This window comes from Sceloporus occidentalis, unplaced genomic scaffold (assembly GCF_023333645.1).
Source record: "Sceloporus occidentalis isolate IW3139 unplaced genomic scaffold, rSceOcc1.0.p SCAF_1, whole genome shotgun sequence".
Classification (NCBI taxonomy): Eukaryota; Metazoa; Chordata; class Lepidosauria; order Squamata; family Phrynosomatidae; genus Sceloporus; species Sceloporus occidentalis.
The window spans coordinates 107,815,648-107,843,572 of NW_028316981.1; the positions used below are offsets into that span (position 1 = coordinate 107,815,648).

A 27,925-nucleotide genomic window follows, 5' to 3' on the forward strand; every position below is an offset into this window, starting at 1 on the left:
ATCAAAGGCTGTTTTCTGCACAGAAAATATCATATGAAAAATAGCCAATGTGAATTTTATGCACAATGAGCACTGAACTACAGAATATTCTGCACAGGAAATAAATACTGTTTTCTGCACAAAACCACCATGTGCAACACAGTAAGTCCAACAAAAATTCTTGTCAGTTCAAGAGTATTCTCATCAGGGCTCCTTAACACTTGAGAAACACATTGTTTTGACCAACTTCCATATATATATATATATATATATATATTCTTTCCATCTCTACATATGAGTGGAAATTATATTTCTCAAGTTATTATTTTTTAATGATAGGAATCCAGAAAAGTATATGCAGCTAGCTTCTTGAAATTATCCACCCAAACTGTGTCTACAAAGATGGATAGAAGGGGTGACTTTCTCCTCTTCCTCAAAGGGAAGGGAGAAACTTTGTGGAGCCCCTGCCCACAATTCTCCAAAATGCCTCTAAGCTAGCATTGTTCTAAGGAATTGTGGTTGGGCAACCTTTTCATCTCTGCAAAGGAGAGCAGCCAGGGTTAATTCTACAGAATTCTTTTTCAAGAAGGATGAGAAAAAGGAAAATCTCACATATTTTCTTTTTAAAAAGGGATTATTGGCGAAATGTTGGGTTATGTCTTGCCTGGCATGTAGTGCAGGTGTAGTGCAGTGTGGGAAATATGGCATCATTTTTTAGTTGGCTTGGCTGCAGTTTAAAGATAGAGGGTGACATCAGTCATTTGTCCAGTACGTGGTAACATGACCTGTTTGTTGAGTAATAAATTTTACTTATTGGAAAATTTGAAAGATATCCCTCCATTCATTGGAGGATCAAAACATTTAGTGCTAAACAGGAAGTTATGCCCCTCCATGCATACTTAAGAGGGAGAAGGGAGGGCAGAGCAGGCTTAAAAAGCCTTAGTAGAGAGGTTAAGGTTTGAATAGGGGAAGGGGAAAGGGAGGGGAGACTCTTCTTTGGGAACGTATATATTGGATGGGATAGGATGTTATGAAGATGGATGTATGAAACAAATGTGTAGGTTTGTATATATATGTTTGAATATGTTTGTAGATATATGGTTGTTTGTATTAAGATTGTATATATGTTTTTTTAACAATAAAAAGCCTTAGCCTTGCCCCTAACTGTCTCCCAGACCTGGTGTGATGCTCCAGGTCCAATCAAATTACTGGTCTCTATTCAAATAGACCAGTAAACTCCCATCCTAGGCATACAGCCTGGGGATGTGGAATTTCTGAGATCTTCAAGAATCTTCTGCAAATATTACAGTATTTGTTTTTGTTTTTGTTTGTTTGTTTGTTTGTTTAGGAAAAGGAACTTTTCTTTCTTACCTTACATTTTTATAAGTCGGCAGGCATCGGTCTTCTCACACCTGCAGAACCAATTCAAACCACTACTGCAACCAACAGTATGGTGTAGAGCACAGCAGTCAAAGTGCTGTTCTTATAGAAACAGGAGACAGTGATCACATGAACTGTGCTAACAGGAAGACATGTTAGCAAGAAGCATGAGAGGAGAATGAAAAAAAACTTAGGGTCAATTCCAGTTCCCCTCCATGGGCCCCATTTTCATCCTCTAAGCCCCCACCAACGAGCATGCCTCCTTATCCACTTGACATCCTTGTTTGATGTTTTCTCAGGTTTTATATCAGTTTTTTGTCTCCATTCTAAAATAAATAGTCAGTGGCATCAAGAGCTTTAAGTTAAAATATTTTTAAAAAGCGATGATATTTTGGGCTCCATTCTTTCAATTTTGGCCATCAATCCATCCATCACTCAATTGAATGGAGCCCCTGAAAACTTCAGTAGAACTGAATTAAAGACTTAAGCTGGGAATAAATATCTTCTCTAACCTTGCTTTATACCATAGGAACAAGTACATATATATCATTTATTCCAGGGGAATTTTGATTTTTATTTGCACAGAAAGAATACAATCGTCATACTTATGGAGATGGTTTGGCCACACCCATGCCATTGAAAGCACTGGTTTTACAAAGCCAGATGGTTCAGGACTGTTCAAGATCAGACAAGTTATGAAGCAAGTAAACAAGTGACAATTTTCTTCATGACTGCTCAAAATCTACTCTTACTTCTGACACCTGAAGCTGAAAGATCATCCCAGCAACAGATATTCACAGAAATCAAATCTATTAAACTATAAGGATTATATTTTTATTTCTATTTAATGAGGAAATTTAATCACAAGCACTTGCAAAACGTTCCTCAAAGAACCACTTGATGGATACAATTCAGTTAGAAGCAAAGATGCAAAAACAAAACACCTGTGATAAATACCACATGAAACTTCTGAACTCAGAGTATGAATATTTTCAAGACTTTTTCTGCTGTAGAATTAGCTGCTCTGGAATTACCTTCTCTGTGTATAATATAGATGGCTAGCAAGTTATGGAGGTGGCTTTTTAGAATAAAAGATGGACAGAGACTCATATGCATGTGTACCAAGCACAACTACTTCAATCAGTCTCCAGAAGTGCTCACTTATGCATTGGACAACTCCTGCTGATTTGAAAGTCTTACTATATGGTTTGGTGTGCTCATGTTCTATAATACCAGCTCTCAAATGAGTGCTAAAAACAACAATCTTGCATATAATTAACATGCTTCTGATTGGAGCTCAGGGACCATTGGCTGCCAAGGGAAGAAGGCACCCTACTGTGTTCAAGACTTCAGCCACAATCCAGAAAATGACTTTTGGCCATATCCACCTCATACTTTGACCAACTACATTTGCCACTCTAAACCCATAAAATCGTCAATAATTGGCGTGCATGTTCCGGTTCTCCCACCTCTCCATGACTGCCATATATAGCAAATTGTGTTGACACTCACATATATCAAAATAAAAGTTGCTTTAAAGACCCCTTGGCCAAGATCACATTTAAAGGCTATGGTCCATCTTTTGGTGCTCATTCCAGAAACGAAGAGAATGTTAAATCTATGAAACCCCATGGTCCTTTCCCTGCAAAATCAAACCCTTTCTTCCTCATCTTGTATAAACCACTTTGCTTCAGCCCCACCCACCTCATGTGCCTCCAACTTTCTGCTTCCCAGCACCCTGTAAAGCTGAGCTAACCTCACTCAGAAAATAGAGCAAATAAACCACCTCATGTCAGTGTTGGAGACTTCCTGGGCTATTAGCATGCTCAATGCAAGACTTGCCAATTTAAGGATTTAAACCAGGGAAGGGGAGACTATCCAAATGCTGCTTGCTTCCCCCACCCCACCCCTGCATTTGAACATCTCTCACTTCCACCCCTTAGGGAAATATAGGTCTGCCCTTTCTCTCCCCCCAACCCACTCCAAATGATGAGCATTTGACATGACTAGCAGCATTTGTTACACATTATTACAGAAATTGGCATATGTATCGAACGGCTTAAATCAGCTGAAAAGGCAAGCACTCCATCATATGCTGATGCTACTCCCCAGCGAATTAAGACCACAGCATGGGACCTGGAGTAAACAGGTCTCTTCCGCAAGTGTGCTTCATGGCAGGCTGCCTACCCACTTCTCCTTCCACATGTCTGTGTGAAGGATTTATTTAACCTCATAAGCATCTCCCCCTCTTCAAGAAAACAAGGGGGAAACCCCCAGAACCACAGAGACAAACACACCCTCTCTCTCACACACCTATGTATAAGACTCCCTGTCGTTTTCAGAGAACTGCCTCTCATAAAGCAGTGTGGCTGTGTTAGTTGCAAGTGGCACATGCTTTGCTTTTTTCCTGCTTTCCTTCAAAATGAACAGTGTAAAATTCACTACTCACACATACACATGAGAAGAAAAGGGGAAAGAGAGAGAGAAGGGGGGGGGAAAGAGATTATCCTTACCTCTCGAGGGTCTTCTTTGTTTGGTTTGCAGAGAAGAGAACGTGCCCATTACAGCACCCATTGCAACTGATACTTGGGTGAGGGGCTATTATTATTTTTGTTGCTGTTCCTCCCTCCCCCACCCCAATGAACAAGAGGAGGAAGAAAAAATCTGTGTGGAATATCTACTAGAAAGAAGAGGAGGAGGCAAAAGCAAAGCACTGCAGCTCAGCGTTCAGCAAGCCTTAAGCTTTGAGAATTTTCCCCCCTTCAGTCAACACACATGCACTGACTCACAGCCGGCTGCACTCTTATTATTCAAAACAGCTCCCCATCAAAATTTAAATGCTAGGTAGATTCCCTCAGACCAGAGCTGGCAGCAGATGCATCAAAATATTTACTGGAGCACAGCCACACAAACACACAGGCTAATTCTTCCTCTGATTCCCTTATGGCTTCCACCAGAAGCCTGTAGGTCTACAGAGAAAGCATCAATGCATCTCTTCCATTGTATTCTGTAGGCATGGCGAAGGTCTCAAGGGATGCCAGGGGACTTAGGCTGAGTACCAATCATCAGTGAATGAATGAATGAATGAGAACTTGCTGAATGGAAAATAATAGTGAACCAGCTGTCAAAGTTGTGGTTCTGCAGAAACCTAATTCCTGCTGATTAATGGTCCTACAAAGAGAGAAAGAAAGGGAAAGGGGAAGATTGGCAGGGAGGAAATAACAATCACTTAAACTGTTCCCAAGCAATGGACACAGGGAAAGTGAGTGCTCTCATCAGAAAAGCCCACATACTACCAGATTATACCATGGCTTGAGTCCATATTATTCTCTCTCCTCACATGCCAGATTAATGGTGTGTGCTGTTAACAACAGAAATTTTCATAAATTCAAATCATGCAAAAATGAATGCACATTGCATGAGATGGAAAGTCCCTGACAAAGGTGCAATTAATTATTTCCTCCTAAAAATGTGCCATTGTCTGGACACCAATTAATCAATTCCCTTTTACTTTGTACTTTTGTAGAGCTGCTGCCATATATAACTTCTAGATTATAATCCGCCACACTAAATGCCACTATGTAGAATGGGGGAAACCAGATTATACCGGATGTTGATATTTAAACTACTACACTGCCTAGCATGATGAGGAATGTCCTTTTTACAATAAGAATGAAGTATAAAGCATGGGTAGAGGAAAGACAGGCTCAATTAAGTAGCTAAGTCAGAGCAGGATTCAATTTGCCAGTCACTCTTCCTTCCAGCAGAGTAGGATTTGGGACTGCATGTCATCATAGCACTGAGGACATGGCCTCTTCTACAGCAGACAATGGTACTCTGTATCCCTAGCTCTCCAGATTGCTTCTTTAATTTTTAAATGAACATTCACTAGATTTTAATTTTGATGTACATTAAAAACGAAAGAGTTCAGTTCAATAGTGGAGAAAAATATCTTCAAAGAGGTTTAAGTTGTTAATTTGCTCAGATGAACACTTTATACACACTGGCACTGAATCCCAGCCCTATGTTTTAGAAATGATGTTGTTTCACTTTTTAAATAATGTGACAATCTTGTAACCTCAAATACATTTTGGTGTTGCACAGATTTATATTCCTTTGGACTCTGGTATTTTGAGCCACTTAATGTGAATTGGGGCTTTAATTTCTATATGCATTCTCCAGTGAAATAATTTACCAGCATGGCTGTTAAGAAGTGAGGAAAACTTGCTGTTCAGATGTACTATAATGCACTTGTCTTGGACTTTTTGAATGTTGTATAAAATGTTCCCTTTAAGAAAGCAATTCCTTATACTTTACTCCTCTTCAAATTCCATTTTTTTTTCACCTGGAACTTTGGGCCACTACTAATAATGTGGGAACAGAAAAAGAAAGGGTTTTCTTGGTTACATCTCATGACTTTTGTCTAGAAAAATCACAAATAATTTAAGCGTCCCAATCCAGTGCTCTGTCTTCCGGGTAGATGGGAAGACCAAATAAGGATTCACACCCAAGGAGGTATTTCTCTGGTACAAAGTGCTGGGAGAAGGGTGAACAGCTGGGGAAGTCATTGCCTTCATGTGCTGTATGAGTTCCTGAGATGTATTTATCTTGCTACAGCTGAAAACAACTGCTGATCATGTTGGAGATCTGACAAGGCAGGACTCTTCTTATATTCTTAGATGAATTTGCGAGGGAGATAACTGTCATCCTCCGGCCTGCGAGGGAGATGACCAGGCAGGCCCAGCTCCATCAGGGCTAGCCTGGAAGATGAGACTCCTCCCTCCATAACTGCCATCCTCCGGCCTGTGAAGGAGTTGAACAGGCAGGACCAGCTCCACCAGGGCTAGCCTGAAGAAGAAGAGCCCTCCCTCTGGTCCATCTGCCTTGGTCCAGGCCTCAGAGAAGAATGCTGGACCTGATCCCCTCCCCCCTCACCATTCCCTTCTCCTTTCGTGTCGTGTCTTTTTAGATTGTAAGCATGAGGGCAGGGAACCGTCTATTTTCCCCTCTGTTGTAAGCTGCCCGGATTCCCAGTGATTGGGCGGCATATAAATAAATCTTATTATTATTATTATTATTACTACATGTTATAGAAAGAAGCTCAGTCTGAGCGTGGTATGAATGAATGAAACCAGACTACAAAATTGATTATAACTAGGGGATTATTCAGATGGTGAAAATAATCCAGGATGAATACAGGTTGAATCGCTGTTGTTCACATGAAACTGATTCATTTTTTTTTTTTTTGGGGGGGGGGGGCAAAAAACACTTAACCTAGGATAATTGGTACTGCTTTTCCCCCCAGGTTTTTTCAAAGATTTGCATCATTGCCAGTGTGAATAAAGATGTGAATAGACACAGGATTGAACCCTGCAATGAGGGGAGAGGAGGACTACTTCTTCCCACTCCACTGTCTCTTGGCAGCCGGCAGTTCCTGGGAGAAGTGGGAGACTTTGCTGCTGCTGCCTTGGGACACCTGGCTGGGGACAGTTTCTCCCAGAGGTCACCAGTACCCTTGTGGCAGGGGGGAGGTGCAGGGCTGGCAAGCATGTCTGAGCAACAAAACACAGAGAGATGTGAAGAGATGTGATTCCAATTGAAAAAATAGTGTGAATAATAAACTCGGAATTTGTGAGTTGGCTTTTTCAAATCATCCCGCTTTAAAAAAAAAAGATGTCTAAATAACCCCTAGGAAGGAGTAGAAACTCCCTAAGTAATATAATTTTGTAAGATTTAAGAGCTTATCTCATGAGGAAAGAAAGTGGAAGTTCAGCTAGACTGTGCGTAGAGCATTTCTACATGTCTTACTGCATGACACTGTACTTCTTCAGTTCTCTTCCCATAGGACACAGTTGTAAAAGTGTTTTTTTTTCTAGCTGGAAAAATCCCTTCAAGAAAAGATTTTTATAACTGTCTCTCAAGAGAGGAGAACTGAAGAACTACAATGTAATACTAAGGCACATGGAAAGGTGCTATTATCTGGCTGCATTCCCCCCCTCTTCCCTTGTTCAATAAGCTCCTTACTTTGACATTCCTCCTGATGTTTCAGGAATTTAGTGGCAAGTAGAGGTGTGAGCAAAATCCTTTAGAAATGTCAATAATATTAGACCTTTATATTATTCAACATTAGAATATAGAAGCTTTTCATAAATCCCTATAGTAGTACCACCTAAGTAAAACTGTCTAAATTCCTCTCTGGTATCTGTTTATTCAAAATTCAGAAGCAACTGGCAACTGCTAATTATAGACAGGGAACATGACATTCATAACCTCAGTACTTGGAAGCTTGAGTTCTTGCAAAGAAAAGAAGAGAGGAGAAGGAAAGCGATTACCCAAGGGCAAGTGTTTGAGCATCACAGAAAAAAGAACAAAGATGCTTAGGAACCTTTGAGCAAAAGCGCCCAAAGAATATTGTCCTAAACAGCAGACAAATGTGAAAAATGGAATAAAATAGCTGAAAAAAGGAGACAAACATCAAAAAAGTACTGTGAGTGACTTGAATTCAGAATAGCTTGCAATATCAAAGGTTAGCTCAGCAAAAATCAACATTTTTCCACAAAAATTCTAAGCTAGCTGCTTCTAAGAAATTACACAACTTTTTTGGAGACAAAATATCCAGATTTTTTTAAACTGTGGATAAGGTTAGTAATACAAAATCCTACATAACTATCCTAAATTTGGGGAGAAAGCAGGATATAAATAAATATAGTAATGAAAATAGCAACCGCAACCACATTCCACATTATGACTCAAGCGTTTAGCATGACAAGTTTGCAACACTAAACATAAATGCTTTAAAATTATTCTGCACACATGGTTAATTACTCTGAAAGATGTCGCATCAAAACCTGAGTAGAAATTAACTTGTTTAATTATGCTTTCAGGCACTTTATTGGACTTTACTACAAAAGAGAAAAGTTTAACATGTGTTGAAGAAGCAGAGCACATACATGGATGGTGGGAAACAGTATGCCATCTTTTTGTGAGAAACTCATGAAGGCTACTAAGAAAGCAGAGCTGAACTCATAAGTTAGCAAGTTGATGGGATTCAGTGCTGGTGCTGAAAAATGACACTTTTTTTTAAAAACAACAACAACAATCTTGTCATTTATACCTATTAGGGGCTATCTGGGTCTTATCTATAAGTTTTAATATATGCGCTTAATAGTGCATCATATATATGTCTGCTCCGATGTTATTCCCCATTGAGTAATTGAATTAGTGTTCATTAGACTGCAGCCATAAACCAGGATCCAGTGGTGTACTTCCTTGCATTCTGCTGCTTCCACCCAAATCTGTGACCATCCTTCTCACAGCCTGACATATACTCAAAAATGTACTAGAAAGGACTAGACTCCCCTCTGGAGCAGGCTTTTTGACACCATGGAAGGCTGCAATGGGGATGGTGGAGAGAAAGTCCCAATTGTGCATGTATTTGATGTGCTCTAAATGCTATAATGCGTTCACCAGAATATTGCAGGAGCCTTATTCATAACATGCCCAATATAACTTTCATTGTTCCTTCTCCCCTGCTCTTCAGACTTGGGATGGAATTCTAACTCAATCAGAGAGTAGGCCCTCATAGATATATTGCCCTGTACTTTCCATATATGTGCACTTAAAACAACTTGTTAGCCTTCTTGTCACTAAACCTTAGCATAATGCATCATGGTGGATGGAAGCTTGTCACAGTCCACATTCAGGGTTAAACACTTGAGCCAAGAAGTAAGACAATGTAATGTGCTGTCATTCCTCCTCTTCCTCCTGGTTTTCTGGAGATTATTGTCAATTAAATTTATTGTATTTGTGTTTATTATACACAATCTTTTTAAAATTAAAATTACATTTTTAAAATAATATAGACATTTCAAAAATGAAAAGTGTGTGTATGTGTTAACCAGCACAACGTTATAGAGTGAGACTCTTAGATAGTAACAATAAAGTAGATTGGATTCCCTTAAAAAAAAAAACAACCTAGGTACGTACTATACAAGAACAGGTTGGGCTCATTCTGAATTTCCTTTCTGCCTGTTCTCTCTGATTGAGCCACAAGAATGTAATTTTTTTATCAAAGAGAAGTAGGTGTGTGATAAGATGTTAAAATTTATCTACACATGAATAATCTAGATTCTGGATATTACTAGAATCAAGATAATTTACTAATTGCTAACTTACAACAATGAGCATCAGCTATATGGACTTCAGATCTCAAATGTATGCATGGTAACATTTTCCCACAAAATTTATGTATGTCACATATGCTTTACACCATTGCTGTTCAAAGTAGTGCTTTCTGGACTGGTACCAGTTCCTAAGCCATTGGCTTCCAGTCCTAGGCAGATTTCTAGGGAAAACAGAAATAATTTTAGCCGATGGAAACAAAGATGGTGCCAGTACCTGATACCTTGACTGGTCCCACACATCAAATATCCCCAAAACCACTGCTTTATGTATAACTACCATAAGTGTTTAAATGTTTTTCTATTATTATTATTTGGCGAATGCAGAAAGAAAAAGAAGGCAGCACCCCAAATGCCCATAATTTAAATCTCAAATTGGCACTTGAAGAAAAAAATATTGTTTAAAATATACAGTGCTGCTTCACTTATTTCAGTAAAATAATTTCTTCATCAGAAATAGTCAGCTGTCTTTCTATTTGGAGGAAAAGGCTTCTTCAATCAAAAGAAGCACTGTGTGAACTATTTTGAGTTTCTGGGAAACATCATATGAGTGGTAGTGACCCAGTAAATAAAAAGTGCTCATGTGTATTTGGCCAGCAGTTGCAGTGGTTAGAATAGGGTGCATGGTGTCTGTCAGATGTTCTGTTTTCATTGCTCTGTTTGCAAAGCACCCTCCCCCCTTGTTTTCCAGCACCATAGTTCTCCCTTGTGAGCTATAACTTAATGGGCATAAGACCAAAGAAATATAACTCCCTTTCAGTGTACTTGTCATCCTGTGTAATGTTTATACACTAATGGCTGTGTGCTGTGTATGAGTGCTGAGTTATGACATATTTCATAGCATTTTATAGCAAAATGGATGAGGCAGGATAATGTTGACTTCTTTTCCTGCCACTGAAGGCAATGGAGCAAATGTAGGAGGAGGAACACAGAGGGGTTTAGCAGTTTCTAGGTTACAGCATGTGGAAGCCATCTGAAATTCAGACTCAGTCATTTTGAAAAATTTAATAAATATTTAACCATTTTGAGCACATTTGAGAAAATTTGAGAAAAGTGATAATATTTATACAGAGAGAGCAAAAAAAAAAATGTGCTAACATCACTTTTCAACACATTTCAGGGGCAGCCATTTTGCCACTCTTTCCCCAGACTCCTCTCTACATGGAGAGCCAAACAAGCTTTCTTATCTGTAATTGAGAATATCCCAGGCCTTCCTTTTCTCTCCTTACAGGGATTTTAAATTGCTACTGAAACCCCTTCATTTTCCATTTCCTTGTTAACTGCATAGGAAATAGAACCTCCTTAAGTAAGGGGCAAATATGAGTATCAATAAAACAACTGCCTGGAACAGAGCCCATCCATCACTGAAACATCACGGCACAGTACAAGTTTATCTGGCAGCACAAAATGTGCTGATTGTAGGATACAGTTGGCAAGTCTGTCCACTACTAAGATGTGAGTTACTGCTGGACACATGTCAACAGTAAGATAATTACATTAGTTTGGGCCTTACTTGGAGGTTTCAATAGCAATTCAAAATCCTTCTAAGGGTTTTTGAAATCCTTGCAAGGATTATTTGGATGGTGTCAAGTGGCTCTTGGTTCTCTCTCTCTCTCTCTCTCTCTCTTGGAGGACAGATGCTACAGAGATCATGAGTTGTCTTAACAATATCCAGCAAAATGGGGCTATCATTTTGAGCTGGCTTCCTACTGACAAATAATGCCTACCAAGCCATTTGTTCTGCACTGTCCGCCACACTCAGCTTGGTGATCCGCCCACATGGTTCTATAATCCATCATTTGGGAATCGGCAAACAGCCTTCTCTCTCTTTTTGCACTGAGAGCAACAGCAAAACAACACTCACTGTTGAATTTCATCTGTACACTTAACTGATCACTTAGAGATTGTGAATCCTATGGATTTTATCAATCACTTATTATACATCACTAAGCCCAAATTTTAGACAGCTCTGGTATCACACAATTAACCCTTAGTGACTTTTGTAAAGGTGGAAGTTTTGTATCCTACAACTTGGATAAAGCCTTTAAAGTTCAGACTAAGTGTGCATCTATATTGTAGAAATAATGCAATTTGACACCACTTTAACTGCCATGGCTCCATCCTACTGAATACTGGGATTTGTAGTTTTGTAAGGAACTAGTACTCTTTGACAGAGAAGGCTAAAGACCTTGTAGAACTACAACTTCCAGGATTCCATAGGTGTCAAACAGCATTATTTCTACAGTGTAGATGCACCCTAAAAAAACAGACCAAATTTACTACCCAACTTGGCTCAGGAACCACCTGGTGCCACCACATGCATCATGGTGTATCTGATTTTTCCATAATCACCTATAATCACAAATTTATTGGTCAAACAAAAACCTAACGAGTGAAGGTGAAGAACATGAAGTTTATCACTTGGGAACAGACTGTTGGATGCTATATCAGAAGAAACAAAATGGCTTGTTTGTTACAACTTCTTTGATATCAAGATTCTAAAAGTGTTAATTTAATAATAATGCAAAAGGAACCCTGACTGCATTAAAAAAACAGAGGCCATGGTTAACATAAAAGTAGACATTTACTACCAAGAGCTTGGGCTTTTCCTCTTATCTACCCACCACCATCAACCACACTCCATAGACCTCTGTGGAATTCAGTTATTTCCTCCACAGTAAATCTCTGCTCCTGAGGCACAGGAAGAGAGCTGGACAGCAGGTTACTGCATCCATATTTTTAAACATAAGATGGGGAAAGGGCAGAATGTCCCCCTTTTTTAAAAAAAAATCAGTTAGCTATTGTTGTAGCTCTTAGCCATAATGGCTGAGGAATTTGGGGAACCATCATCCCCAAATGTAATTTTTACAGGTTTTGATCATAATAACTCAATACGTATCTCAGGTTTCTTATGATAAGGAGAAACAGAAAGTTTCTGAAGGCATTCTGTTCATTCTGTACAGTTAGCTTCTGTTTTCCACACCTCATGTTAATGGACCATTTTCGCTCAAACTCAAAAGGAGGGCCCCCTGATTTGTATGGCTTTGCTTTCAAAAGTGTGCAAAGATTAATATGATACAAAGGCTATTTACGGTGCAAAGCAATCATATACTTTAATTGTACAGTGGAACAGTGGGTATTTTTAACACCTCAGCAGTATATCCTGTTGAGATCCTTATATTGTAAGCATCACCTGATGGGTGGTTATCAAGCAAACTCTATTAGAACTAATCAGTTCGTCAAAGGATAACACTTAACTTTTAAATGCACTTTGTAGAAGAATGGGTACTAAATAATTATTATTATTATTATTATTAACCTTTATTTATAAAGCGCTGTAAATTTACACAGCGATGTACATACAATCTTTTTAATTGGACGGTTCCCTGCCCTCAGGCTTACAATCTAAAAAGACACGACACAAAGGGAGTGATGTTGGGGAAGGGGCCTCTCTAGTAGGATAATACATATAAAATACATAGCAATATAGGAAATGATTCAATAAAACAGGCAACAAAAGAACATCAAATAGCAAGTGACAATTATGCAATGCCTGGGAACACTTCTCTGAACAGGATGGTCTTCAGCTCCGTTTTGAAGCTGGTTAAAGAAGTGATGGCTCTTGTTCACGGGGAAAGAAGGTTCCAGGAGTGAGGGGCAGCGAGTGAAAAGGGGCGAATCTGAGATGGGGCAGAGAAAGTCCTGGGCTGGGACAGCAGCCCTTGACTACCAGAACAGAGGGCCCGAGTGGGAAGGTGAGGAGAAAGAAGGTCTGATAAGTAAGGAGGGGCCAGTCCATGGAGGGCTTTAAATGTCGACAGCAGGAGCTTATACTGAATGCGGAAAGGGAGGGGGGGCCAGTGAAGGGATGCCAACACAGGAGAGATGTGGTCAGAGCGGTGGGTGGAAGTGATAATGCGTGCAGCTGAATGCTGGACAGAGATTAAAGGACGGAGGTGAGAAAGAGGAAGCCCAGTCAGGAGGATGTTACAGTAATCAAGTCGTGAGATCACTAGGGTATGGACCAGGATCTTGGTAGCAGAGGCGGAGAGATATGGTTGGATTTTAGCAATATTATACAAAAAGAATCTACAAGCCTTGGCTGTGGTCTGGATCTGAGGGATGCACGACAGAGAAGAGTCAAAGATAAAACCAAGACTGCGGGCTTGCTGGACTGGTTGAATAGAAATGTTGTCCACGGAGACAGAAAAGGAGTGTTGAAGAGTGGGCTTAGGAGGAGGAAAATTATAAATGTCAGGTTTGTGTTCAGTCAGAACTATAAGGCCAGATTTGGCTCTGGCTCATGTGAGAGAGACAGAGAAAGGTAGCTTCTCTCCCTTCTTGGTCCAATTTATCATCATCTCAGGTAAAACAAAATTTCTGTTAAATATCTGAAAATACAGTCAGCCCTTGGTATCCATTGGGGTTTGGTTCTTGGATCCCCTCTCTCACACAGACACACATCAGTTACCAAGTCTGTAGATACTCAAGTAAAATTCTGTTGTTTATATAAAATGGCAAAATCAAGGTTTGCTGTTCCATTTTTAAAAAATATTTTCAAACTGTGGATGGTTGAATCCATGGATGCAGAATCCATGGATATAGAGGACTGACTGCATATCCTGATCTTCAGCATTAATGAACTATTAAGAACCATGACACAGAGGTGAAATTTGCACAAATTGAAAAATATCAGTAACTCCAGGTATAGGTGTTTCATTTCAACTAGCCTGGCATAAGTAATCTTAAGCCTGGCATGTATAGTCAGTAAAATGCAATGAAACAAAGTAAGACATTATCCCCCAGGCCTGTGGGTTAGAGTTGCTTAATTCATGAAGGACAATAGCTTAAGTGCAGGGGTTCACATCCCACCTAGTGGAATGGGCCTCTGCAGGTCTCTCCTAAAACCAGGGGTCAGCACCTATTATGGATGTAGCTCTTGCATCCAGAGAAAGCGGTGGAGGGGGGGAATCTGAAGAAGAATCATGAAGCCTCTCCTGCTTCATAATCATCTTTTAGGTGCAATGACCTAACATGTATCAAAGTAATGAATTGGACAGCAATAAATGTACCATTTGTACTTTTGGAGCAATCTGGTAGAAGAGAGGTTGTTGTGTGCCTTCAAGTCATTTCCAAAATATGGTGACTGTAAGTCAAAGACAGTTTTCTTTGGGGGATGAGAGTATGTGACTCACCCAAGGTAACCCAGTGGGTTTTCATGGCTGAGCATGGGATTAAACACTGATCTCCAGAGTTGTAGTTCAATGCTCAAACAATTAGACCATGCCAGCTCTCTAGAAGAGAAGTAGGCACACTTTGTTATTTCTGGGTACCTTCTCATGTGTGTGTTGTACCTAATGGAGTATTATTTTGCAAGGGGCTACTTAAAAATTGATCTTATATGTTCAAGGTGACACAGCCTGTATAACACAATAAAGACATGGTCCTGTAAAATTAATTCAAAATCCTGTGTTTGCACATATATACCCATGCAAAATAGCCTTCATCTTAGCACTGTTTGAACTGCCTTACAAATCTGTAGATGACTGACAGGTGAAAATCCTTTGGGTTTTTGTTCTCAGCAGTCAAACAAAGAGACTAAGTACAGAATACTTAAAGGAATGCTGCATCAAAACTACATATTGAATATGAAGAGTGTGTGGAGAAACAGCCATGAATGTCAGTCAGGTTAAGAGCTGATTTTATTTCCTGTTTCAATTCAAGTCCAAAAAGTCTTGCTGTTATGAGACAGTTTGATGTTAGCTGGGGTGATGAGGGGGCAAAAGGAAAAATGGAGGCCATGTGTTCCAGATTGTTTGGTTGCATCTCTAATATCTTATGTATTTGTGCTTAAAAAGCACTCAGATGCAAAGTGCCAGATCACCAGCTGGTAATTCAGGTCACTGAGCAGATCTGCTCTGATTTGTTGACACAATGGACAATCAGCAGACTATTTTTGTTTCCCAATAGTTTCCTACCTTTCTCTCTAAAACTGTGGTCAGGAATGTAGGCTTTTACAAAGTTCATGTTGTGCACCTTCTCCTCTTGTCAGGTTACATCAAGTCAGATGAAGACAGAAAGCAGAAATAAAACTGGTTTTGTTTACACAGAGTTTAAGGGTTTGTCTTTTTAAAAAACCAGCAACAACACAGGCCTAAAACAACAACAACGACAACAACAATAGCACTGGATGCTAGCAAGGGGTTATATAAGCCACCGCTCCCACCCCACCCAACATGACAGCAGATCTCCCTGGCATTTCAGCCATAGTTGACATAATGATCTTTCTAAGACTGCCCAAATTACAGTCTGCCCTCCCCATACGCAGGGGATCCATTCTGGACCCCCACCCCCCACCCTGTGTATGGGGAAAAGAGTGTATGCTCAAGCCCCATAGAAAATAATGGGTTGCATGCTTGTAGTGGCACATGTTTGCAACGCGCCCCATTACTTCTACCGGGGCTTGCCTCATGCGTAAGCTAAAAGCTTTGGAAGGCAAGCCTACCTATCAGGTGGGCTGACTGCATAAAGAGTACAGAGTACTGTGCTGGTACTGGACAACATGAACTAGTGGTTGTGCAAGCATGAAAAAATACACAGTCAGAATGGGTTTATTCAAAACTTAGCCTGGCACAAAATACTAGCACAAAGGAACCAATGAACAATTGGCATTGTTTTCAGGTCTGAACTACAGCCCGATATTCTACAACATCTGAGCAATGCTTATGTTAGATAAAAGTACAAAGTAAAGAAATCCTTGTTAATGTCACTACAGCACTGAATCTTGAAGTAAATATTGAAGTTTTCTTGACACAAATATTCTGAATTCCATGACAGAAATATTATACACAGGGAGCTGCTTACATGGCTCCTGTATCTCTACAGGGGCATCTATGTGAATAGCATTATGCTTCAGTAGCAGTAATGGCTCAGTATCTGTTACTGTCTCTCCTGCCGACGGTCACAGATTGTAGGAGGATATACCTCCATGATTACATTAAGGGAAAGAGCAAGGAGATTTTTTTTTCAATCCATTCCCATTGAACTCACACCTGACACTGTGGAGAAATACATCATGCTTTAATCAATCTCCATTTCCAAAGATATGGAAAACAATAGTGGGTTACAGAAGGTGATATGAATAGCTGGACTTGATGAAACTGAATGAGGTCACAACCCCATCATGCAGAAGTAAATTGTGGGAGATGCCAAAACAACAGTATCAGAAAATGAAAAGAAGAAACATGGAGAGATGCTTTTAGTAATGAGACTGTCTTGGTCAATGCTCCTAATATGTTTCAAACAAGGATGCATTATCTGTAGTGCTGATGGAGCAATGCTCCAGTGCCTTCAGAGGCCAGTAGGTCCATGCTGCTACTGCTGCTGGCATTGTATCCACTTAACACAGAGAGAGGCATGTGCACACACTTCTTGGACTTATGCTGCTGAGGGGGAAAAGCTCCTGTAGACCTCTCTTTCCCCATGGTCCTGAAGGCTTGCTAGTATTTATTGTTCACCCTGGCCCCATTTCCCAGCTGTACAGAATGAACGGCACTGCCTTGACAGGGGATAGAAAGGGTTACCTGGTTGGCTGGAGAAAACCAGCATATCAACAAAAGACAGCAATTCTATCTTGGCTGCCATCCCTCTGGGAGAGCTGCTACCTGCCCACTGAGAGATAACTGGTGCTGCAGGACCAAGACCAAGCCTCCAGGTACTGGACTAACAAGGACAGCCTCAACTTGCTCCCCTGCCTGGACAAGGAATATAAGGGGTTGCCTGAGTACTGGGCCCAACACTGGCAGAGTCACCTCTTTTGCGGGGCTTCTTCAAGGGTGAAGGCCAGACACTCAGAATGGAAAGGAAGCACTACTCTCTTCTATTTGAACTGATAAATAGAATTTGAGAAATTAAGACCAAAATGAGACGACTTGGGTGTAGTAGGAGAGAAGGAAGATAATGAAGATTAAAGAGAAAGCCAGACCCAGACTGTATCTTTTAAATATGACAGACACTTTAAAATTAGATAAATGTCATGATAAGTTACTTTTCTTTTTGATTGTGGCGGCAAGAATAGTTTTCGCAAAATATTGGAAGGTGGAAAAGACCCTGGAGTTGGATGAATGGAGACTCAAAGTTATGGAGTTTTGTGAAATGGAAAAGCTGACTACAATAGTAGGTAAAGGTACCCTGGATAGGTATTATGAAGTATGGAATCCTTGGAAGGAATACTTACAGAAACAAAAACAGAATACAATGAAATTGTGTTTTGAATTATAATATTATATGGATGTATTAAAGTGGGGTAAGAATCCCAGGGGGGGATAGGAATATAGATGAAGAGTTGAAGATATTCCAAGCACCTGTATCTATGTGGATTTAATTTGATGTATAAATTTAAGAAATACTAGAGAGAGTTAGTAGGGTGAGAAACAGGAAAAATCGAGGATTTGGTAGCAGTTCTAGGAGGTGTTAAGCAAAGTAAGAATATGTAATAAGAAATAATTATAGAGTGAATAAGAAGATGCGGTAGAGTAATATTTGATTAAGATTAGTTTGTGTTTTTGCTCTGATGATTTTTTTTCTGATTTTCTGTATATATATAAGGAATTTTTAAATAAATAAATAAAAAGTATTAAGCTAGTAGTGGAACTTGCTCTCTTGCACATGGGGAGGGGCCTGTTTTTGGAAGTTGCTCTAGGTCTCTAATTTCCTTAATCCAAGGATAGTGGATATTCTTAATTCAATGATAAAGTCTGTTAATGCAAAAGATTTAACTTCCTACGATTAGCATTGTAGAGCCACATGCTCATTTGCTGGCATGGTCAAATACTGATGAGGGTCCATGGAGGGAAGGAAAGCAAAATGTATCCAGATATTCTGAAGTATGCTGTGTCCAAGGCAGAACTTTAAAATCTAGAGAAGATTCTACAGAGTCAAGACTTATCCTGTGTGCATCTTGCAATCTAGGTATGTGAAAACACATCGAAAAAACATCAGCCGATATCATGGTAGAACAAAACAGCCTGACTTCAATACGCTGCAACAAATGAATTAGCAAGAAGACATAGCTCCAGTTGTTTAGGAGCCAGATTCTAGCAACTACACTTATTCGACTTCTGTTTGTACTCAAGTAACCAGGATAGGGAGACTCTAAATTTGGTCCCTCGACACCACAAAACTGTGATGTGAGTCAGTGTTCACAGGGATGTAAATTGTTCCTCTGATGTTGTGGTCCTCTCGATACACAATTATCCACCAATTATCAAGGCTAATTGCTGGTGCATCAGTATTGCTAGCTCTCAAGGGCACTTTCCATCTGACCCTAATTGATTTTCATTTAAAATTAACTCAACATTATTCAATATTATATTTTTATACCAGGCCTCCTGAGTTCCTCCCCCTTAACCCCATTTTGTCTTTGTTTATTTTAAGCAGGCAATTTGCATCTATTGTGGAAACTGCAGAAAATAAGGCACTCTCTGTCCATTCTTCCACCCCCACTCTACCCCTTTTTCTGTTTGGCCGCTCATGGTTGTCTTCTTGACTACGGGATTATTTTTAGCAATAATTAAAATGGATTATTTTAATTTCATTGAAGTTGCTAAGAAAGGTTTGTTTTCTCTTCTGAAGTAATCTTAGCAGCTGAGAGCAAGGAAGAGATACAGTTGCCAGCACTGGCTGAAAAACAAAAAGAAATAGAGCCCAATTTACATAAACAGATGAATCCCAATTGAAGAGATGCTGAAAGACCAGTGATGCAGCTCTCCCTAATTTGTGCACAGATACAATGCTGGGGCATCTTCCTTGCTGTTTCACATATCCATGGGGACCTAAACGCTCAGAAAAGAAAATGGAAGGATGATTCTTCACGATTGTTATGTATGTTAAGTGCTTATTCATATTTATGCAAACACATTAATTGTTGATGCTTCTCCCAGTCAGAGGAGGGTACTCTCAATTGGTTTCCTCATGTGTGAGCCCTGTTTATAGTTAAATTTATTAGGATGCATGTATTCCTTCCTCTGCTAGGATCTGGTGATTATAAGAGGATATCCAGATGTTGTCATCTGAAAATCCAGAGCAGGGCTGCCTGTTGTCAGCACAATCATAACTCAAAGACGTGCCAACTGGGGAGGAGGGAGGAGAAATGGGTAGAAACCTTTTTAGCGGACTGGACTGTTCTTACCCTTTATGACAGCATAACCCTTTCCTGTCAAATGACACCAGAGATCTGTTGGCAGAACTTCTCTGCTGCCTCAAGTCTGCCAACAGAAGAACTCAAAAAGGGTGGAGAAGGATCATAACAAGGAAAGAGAGAAGTTATGTTAGATCCAAATCAACCCTAGCCCAGGGACACACTTTCATGCTGGCATGAAATTAGGCTGTGGTGAAGGTTTGTCAAACACTTGTAGGTTGAGAGAGGCTGGGATTTAGTCCACTTTGGCTGGCCTATTGTTGGCTTGGCTCCCTTTCTCTGGCACCTTGGTGTGTTGGAATTGTGTTCTTTTTTCTAGGAAAGTTCTTCCAGCACACACCTTCTCCAGGAAAAAAAATTACTTACACTAATAATAAAATGTGAAACATAGATGAAATCAATAAATACCAGCAATAATGCTACTCAGTTCTCATCATCATCATCCAGCCTAAAGAAAGTATGTAACAGAGCTGTGCCAGTGCTCACATTATTTATCATCTTCTGACTACTTAGAACTGGGTAGAAGTTCCAAAGGGACTAAACATATAGCAGCAAGCCTATAGCCTGGTGCATTCATATGATATGATATGGAACAAAGAAGGAAGGAACGGTGTGATCATAGTTTTCAAGAAAAGGAGGAAATTGGACCATGAGGAGGAGGAAGATGAGGTCATGAGCAGGAGGACAAACTTCAGGAGGCAACTGAAAAAAGGAAGCAAGCGAAGGACTTTGAAACAGTGCAGAAGGAATAAAAGGGGGGGGCAGTGTAGAGGCACTAAAGAAAAATTAAAACCAGGTAAATTTACATTACAACTTCACTTGTTAAACAATGATACCACCAAAGTTAGAAAAAGAGTCCGATAAAGAGGTAGCAATGCCATGCGAACCCACGAGGTTAGCTTGGATTAGCCATAAACTCTCAGCTCCAGAAAACCCCATGAAAGGATCAATATAGGGTCATCATAAGTTGGAAATGACTTGAAGGCACACAACAACAAAATATTTTAATGATCAATGGATCCCTAGTGACCACATCAGATCTTTCAAAGGCAACGTTTTACCATTTGTTTTGCTAGAAGGTTCCCAGGACAGGGCCAAACTCTATTTTCGCACATTTATATCTCTTTTTAAAAAGCATCATTAGTAAGCTATCATCAACATAAAAGCAAAGGGTGAATGTGACTCTGTATAGTATATCAATACTATACAGGTTTTGTAACCTGCAAATATCTGATTTTGGTTTCTGTTATTTCTTTATATTGATTGATCCAGATTTTTTTTTCCATTTGGCATATTTGGGGAGGGGTTCTTAGGGCTTTGGTGTTTGCCTTCTGCACTTGACTGGTAGAGCAGGGGAACACTCTACTTTTAAACAATTTAAAACAATAATAAAGACACTATATGGCAGAGGTATGTTGTGAGTGATAGGAGGAGTCGAATTTTCCCAGAAATGACCTCCCTGGCACTAACTATAAGTGTCTATGGCGGGATACATACCGCCATTTAGTACGTATAGAATACATACTAGGGTTAGGAAGGGGCGGTGCTTCCGCACCCCCCTAACCCTAGTACGTATCCTATACGTACAAGATGGCGGCGCCCCTTCCACATGGGCGCCGCCATCTTTGCGTATCGGATGCTGAGCGTCCGTACGCGTCGCGCCGCTTGTGACGTAGCGAGCGCGCCCCTGGCGCCTCGCTACGTCGCAAACGCGACGGTAAAAGAAGCTCCATTTTGGAGCTTCTTTTTCGGTCCGCGTGGGAGTCGGGCTGTCTGAAGGCTCCGGCTCCCCCGCGGACCTACTGGCGGCGGCGGTTCTGTACCCCGCCTTTGATACTTGTTTTGCAACATTTTAAAACAGCTATTCTACTGGGACCTGGGCTGCAGGTCAGATATAACGGAATGCAACAATAACTCTCTGAAATGATTGTTATGAAAATGTGACAAGTTAGTCTTCTTTTCCAAAGTAATAAACTGTTATGAGAAATCAAAAACTAAAAACTAACATTAATGATGAACAGAACAACAAGTCCCAAGGGTGAAATGACAAAAATAAAGGCATCATATTTAAAAACAAAACAAAACATCATGATATAAGTTAAATACTTCCAATACTTTCCAATAAACAGTTCAAGTGAGCCAAATTATCATTTATGCTTTATTCCCAATCAAGTACTAAAATGATAAACTCTGGCATTCCATATCAGATATTTAGTGGTCGGGAAGGGTTGAAAGGGTTAAAAATCTGTTGTTGAAGCCATTCAAGATAAATCAAAGTTTATATGATCTCTTAAAAGCAATTTTTTTTACTTAGCAACACCTATGACAATATCAGCCCATCAAACTTTGCCCTTTCTCAATTTTTACCAACTGGTGACATTTTTGAATGGCAAACATCACTGAGATAGGTTGAGATACAGATGTTCCTGAGTTATATTAATCTGTGCCTGCTAAACTGAGAGTAGAGGCAATCATCACTCACTTCCATCTTCCCTATATGATGCTTCTATTCTCTACTTACCTGAAAAAATGTTCATCAGCAATATGATTTGCAGCCCACTCATCTTCAGTTTCACACCAGTTCCAGATCCATAAGTGTGAGCCCACTTCATACTAGGAATCTTTATGGATTTTGATACAAAAAATTAAAACTATGTTTCTTGAATTCTTTGATCTGAGAAAATTTAAAACAGTTTGGAATAATCAACCAAATCAGAAATGGATAATGCGCAGTCCTATTTGTTTACTCTTGTTGAAATGGCACATATTCAGTAGCTTTTGCTTAGACTGAGTATTTGTCATTCTTCTACTATAACTTAGCAGCACATGTTTGGTAGAGCTGGTATACTGAATAGCATTCTCAATGCTTCATTTTCTTTGATGCTAGCAAATTTGAGTATCTGTGTATAAAAGCCTCCCTGCTAGAAATGTGAAATACATGCTGTCTTGAGAAGTGACATATTCCAAGCTCTCATTTCAGTTTGTGTTGTGATGGTATTCAAAAAGTCCCCCCTTTACCCCCATTTTGTGCATGGATCACAGTCATGTGGCAAATTCATTTTCGGAAGCTCTCCTAGTACATGTTAAAATAGTTCAAAAATCCAAGTTCTGGCATATGATCCTTGTTTGCATTCTTGAGAATTAATAAGGCTCTCAATGCATAACATATACCTATTCATGCATAATCAGATCAGCATCATCCAACACTAGCATCTGTAATGATGCTCACAGTTCAGCCTGTCCAACATAAGTGATGATGATTAAGAAAGTGATTTGAAAAGCAGGAAATGGCAAAGCCCACCCACAAGCTCACTCAACACAGCTGATGGAAGACTGTACTGCTGTGTGGGAAAACAACTGTTTCAACTTGTTACTAGATGTTTATGCAACAATTCAAATTACATCTTAAATAGACAATAAGGCGATCCAGATCCCTGAAGTAATATACTCTAACAACAAAGCTGGCACAGCCAGTCAAAGCACACTTCTTCTGTACACCCAAGAATCAGAACTGCCCCAGTGTTCACACCCCATAGTAGCTATGTGTTTGTGGTGAGGTCTGAAAAGTGGCAGCTATGTGCAATTGTATGCTCATAGACTCTCCAAGAAAATTGGAACTCCATTGACAGAGTTTCTCTTGAGACAAAGGACCATGTGTATTCAACTATGGATTTGACTTCCCTTTCAGATGTCCTACTGAATGTACAGATAACAGAACTGGAAGGTGCATAGACAATGAGAGTGTGGTTGGAAGGTGTAAGCCTTCTGCCCCTCAATGTGTATGTAGCAAGAAAGTTCATTTGAGCACCTTTATTTTATTTCTTGCCTTTCTCCTAGAAGTAGGATTCGTGGTGGTGTCCCTTACTTATGAGCCAGTCATTTGCCAAAGGCCTTCACTATTTTAAAAAGGTATTTTCCTGTTAGCAGGAAGACAAGAGGAAGAGAAGAAACCTAGTGACTCTTGGTAGGGAGTTCCAAGATTCTTCTTGGGAGGGCAGTCTCAAGTCCTCTCCAAATATGCCTCTGACCATGGTGGGTGAGAGAGAAGGGCCTCTCCTGAAAAAGCTCTTATAATCACTCATTGCAGCTGCAACATAGAATGAATTCAGTAGTGTGTGTGACTTGACATTATGCTTTAACATTCCTTCATTTCATAAAATAGAATATTATAGCCTATGCAGTACTAAGGTATAAAGCAGTGTGAAGCAAACAACCAAATTGTAATAATCCTGATGTAGACTTCATTGGACAAAACAAAAGCAAAATTCAACATTTGTTTCTGAGTGGTTGGTATAGTAACACATTTGAGACTGTGAGGTCGAAGGCTTTCATGGCCGGCATCCATAGTTTTTTGTGAGTTTTTCAGGCTATGTGGCCATGTTCTAGAAGAGTTTTTTCCTGATGTTTCACCTCTCTGAAGATGCCAGGTACAGATGCTGGCGAAACATCAGGAATAAACTCTAATCTAGAACATGGCCACATAGCCCAAAAAACCCACAAAAAACTACATTTGAGACTTAACAATTATGGAACAATGCCCTTCCATAATATCTTCCATTAAAGAATAAAACATGAGAAACCTGATGGTGATGGTATTTATCCTGCCTGATTTGTATACCATTGAACATAAAAATACAACCGAATACAACATAAAATTCACAGCTAAAAAATCCAAATAGGGATAGGGGGAGGGGAGAAAGAAAGTCAGCCACATGGTCAACCAAACCATGATATCTGCTTCAAACATTAGGGAAAGTATGAGTGAAAAGATCATACATATGACAAATGCCTAGAGGTCAAAATTGTTGACACCTTCTTAAAATTAATAGGAAGAGATCTACAGAGCAGGAGTTGTAACACTAAAATGTTCTGTGCTTGGAATCCATAAGGTATACTTCAACATTGGGGTGAATGCATGCAGAAACAGGAGGCTATGTGTTGCCTGCAATTAATATGTCTGATAGTACATGATGAACTAGTGGGGACTATGCTACAACTTTTACTCTCCTCTTTTCATACCAGGAGTGCCTCTGAGAGTAAAGATAGAGATCTAGTCATAACATAAATCTTCTCAACCAGAGTCAGGAGATAAAGCTGGATGTTTGAAAACTGAAGAAGCTTAACCTCAGGGACAGAAGTAAGTGCAAAGTAAAAGAATCCAAAGGTCAGTCTTTCCTCATTGAAACTAGTCAACTCAGGCACTTTGTGAAGTTTAGGGCATCTCATTTATTTCATACCTGCAGTGGGATGCATTGTCTCTTTCATAAGATATTTTCTATCTATCCAGTATCTGTTCACAAAGCTCTTAGAAAGGACAAAGGTTAAGACTGCATCAATTCTTCAAAGGCTGCATAGTCCTTTTGTCTCTAACATATTATAAGAGCCATAGGGATCTATCCTTGTCATTGTTGCTTGGAAAACAGAAAAATTGCCAATAGATTTTCTTCACTGCTCATGTCTTTGTTCCAACCTTCTAAACAAGAGTTGCTCTACACCAAAAGAGAAAGAGAATGAGAAAGAGAGATGTTGTATGTTATTATTTATTATCTCACCTCTTGGAATATTCTTTCCTTCCCGTGTTTTTAAAATCATGGAAAGGTGTGTATGTGTGCATTTGGATTTTATCCCTTTTGCTCATTTTCTCTCTTCATGTACTTCCTTTGATCTAGATATTTCCTTTCTTTAGACTTCAGCTACTGCAATCTCTCATGTCTGCTTTTGCATTTGAGCTTTTACGATGAAGGCTATCATGGTAAAACTATGGAATTTCCATAATTATCACAATATTTATAAACTTTTTCTCACCAGTGGTTTAGAAAAAAGTTATTGCTCTACAGGAGATGTTTATGAAGGAAGATCTGCCCTACAGGTTCCTTAAAAAAACCCTTTATTCTTGCATCTGACAATTCATGCAAAGACTACCTTCACAAAAAATCATGCTATGACTTCCTTTGCTTACAGAAACCTCTGTGGAATAGTAATGAGAAACTCCTGCTTATCTGAACATCCGATTATCCAAATGTTATTAGGCTGTTGGGTTACATAAGTTTATAACTGTTTCTGAGCAAATGATGTTTGTCATCCCATGAAAAACAAATACACATCCTTGGGAGAAAAACAAGGCTAATTCTTTTTATTTCATTTTCCTCTAAAATGTAGGAAGCAAAAATAACATACCATTAATTAGGAGAAAGCTTCATTCTGAAGAGTTTACTAGATGGGGCAATGACATGGCACCTTTAATGATCCCCCAAACAAATAAACACTTTTTATTTTCATTCTAATTCCTATTTAAATTCCAAAATAATTCCTCAGAAGCAGATAGGATAGGATGACTGCCAGTGAGAAATTAAGCAGAAAGCTACATGGGGCAGTCCATGCAGTACAAAAGTATACAAAGAGCACAATGAACTAAATTTCTATACATCTGAGCACAAAATATGTCTCAGAACAGCATGTGGTCACACAGGGAGAATCAATAGTAGGTCTCTCCTGACTCCTCTTCCTGATAGTGGACAACATAAAATGCCAAGCAGGGTATGGTCGGACAAATGCTTATTGCCTTCTTTACCTGTGTCTGTACACCTATTTACACGCTGATCTTGAACTTGTAAGAGCAAAGTATATAGGGAGTTGGAAGAAGTATGCACCAGCTCTCTCCCAATGTCCTCACATATGCTAGCTCTTTCTCTCCACTTCCAACTTTCATGAATTCAGCACAAATGTCAGAAATGGGGCGACAATAGGGTAGGGGCATGAGACACATACATGCACCCTGGTAAAAATCATCTCTTTTTTAAAATATTAATTTTTTCATTGTGAATGGCTATCACTTACAACCTGGCCCAAGAATTTTCTTGTTTTAATTTAGTACAGCTAGTACCTTCTGATGGAGTAATCCTATACATATGTACACAGGAAATGTACATTGAGGTGCAGGCTTTACAAGTTTCTTTCCTTACATAGCCTGCTAGATTTTGGTCTAATCTGCACCACATAAATAATGTAGTTTGACACCATTTTAACTGCCATGGCACAATATTGTGGAATTCTGGAATTTGTAATTTGTTGTGGCACCTGAGCTCTCTGAAGGAGAAGACTAAATATCACACAAAATTACAGAGTTCCATAGCATTGAGCCACAGGAGTTATGGAGATTATCGCATTGAAAAATAACCCAACTGCTCCCTAATAGGATGCAGCGGGGTTGCAGGATGCAGGTGGATATTATAGCACATAAATTGCCACTGCTGCCACTGGGCTGCTGCATCCAGGGTCCCAGCCACATTTCAGAGGTTGCTTTTCAAAGCAGGGAGCTTTATGACTTTAAAAAGTGGCCTCCAGAGCATGGCTGGAACCCAGGATGCAATTGCCTGTTCTGTATCATGATGTGATATAAATAAATGCTGTCAATCACTGACTACCTTGCTCACAGTATATCTGTGTCAGTTACAATAACCATCATAAGACCCAGGCACATTAACCCTCCCCTAACAGTTAACATTGCCATAAAATAACATTCCCTTCCTTATTGTTTTTAAGAGCCAAGGTCTCGGGAGACATGCAATAATCAGAGTCAAAGGTTAGTAGTCCAAAGTTTCTCCCAATGGATGAGTTAATAATTGCAATTTAATAACTATGAATTATAACGGCTACATTCTGCTTCCATGATCAAAGCAATATGTTTCTGAGCACCAATTATTTTGAAACAACAATGGTAGGAGTGAGCCATTGCTCTCATGTCCTGTTTTTGGGCTTCCTAGTGGCATTTGGCTGACTGCCTTGACAGTCAGCATGCTGGAGTAGATAAGCCTTAGTCTATTCTTGACATTATTTGGATTGGAATGTTGCAAGAATTAAAATACCGTGTTGTTATTCCATTCAGTATCAGTAACTTGACTCTTATTTGACCATTCAAATGTGTATGCAGGTAACATTATAAACAGAGAATCACATTCTTATTTCACATTGCACATGCAGAAATCCTAATAACTCTATACGTTCTGGCAATAGGACAGATACTACACACCAGTGATAGGCTAATTGCCATTCCTATTCTCATTGAGAATGAGACGAGAATTGCTGGTGTTATAATATTACTGAGCTAACGCAGCAGCTCAGTTGTCAAAACAACAAGGCTCTAGATGCATGTTAGCAAATAGATGTCAGCTGTTTGCAGATGAAGGTT

General features: G+C 39.6%; 1 protein-coding gene across 4 annotated transcripts in view; it reads right to left on the reverse strand.

Moving 5' to 3' along the window:
* The window catches only part of LOC149321939 (A-type potassium channel modulatory protein KCNIP1), a 799,364-nt gene that overhangs the window by 483,768 nt on the left and 287,671 nt on the right, over positions 1 to 27,925 (reverse strand). For 3 of the 4 annotated variants that reach the window (XM_089531768.1, XM_089531759.1, XM_089531777.1), the window contains exon 1: positions 3,873 to 4,031. The exons of the other annotated variant lie outside the window; for it this stretch is intronic. In XM_089531768.1, coding sequence (XP_089387894.1) covers positions 3,873 to 3,933 — 61 coding nt within the window. In that variant the 5' untranslated portion in view covers positions 3,934 to 4,031. Of the gene's footprint in view, positions 1 to 3,872; positions 4,032 to 27,925 lie in introns of those variants that run through there. 4 annotated transcript variants of the gene reach the window in all.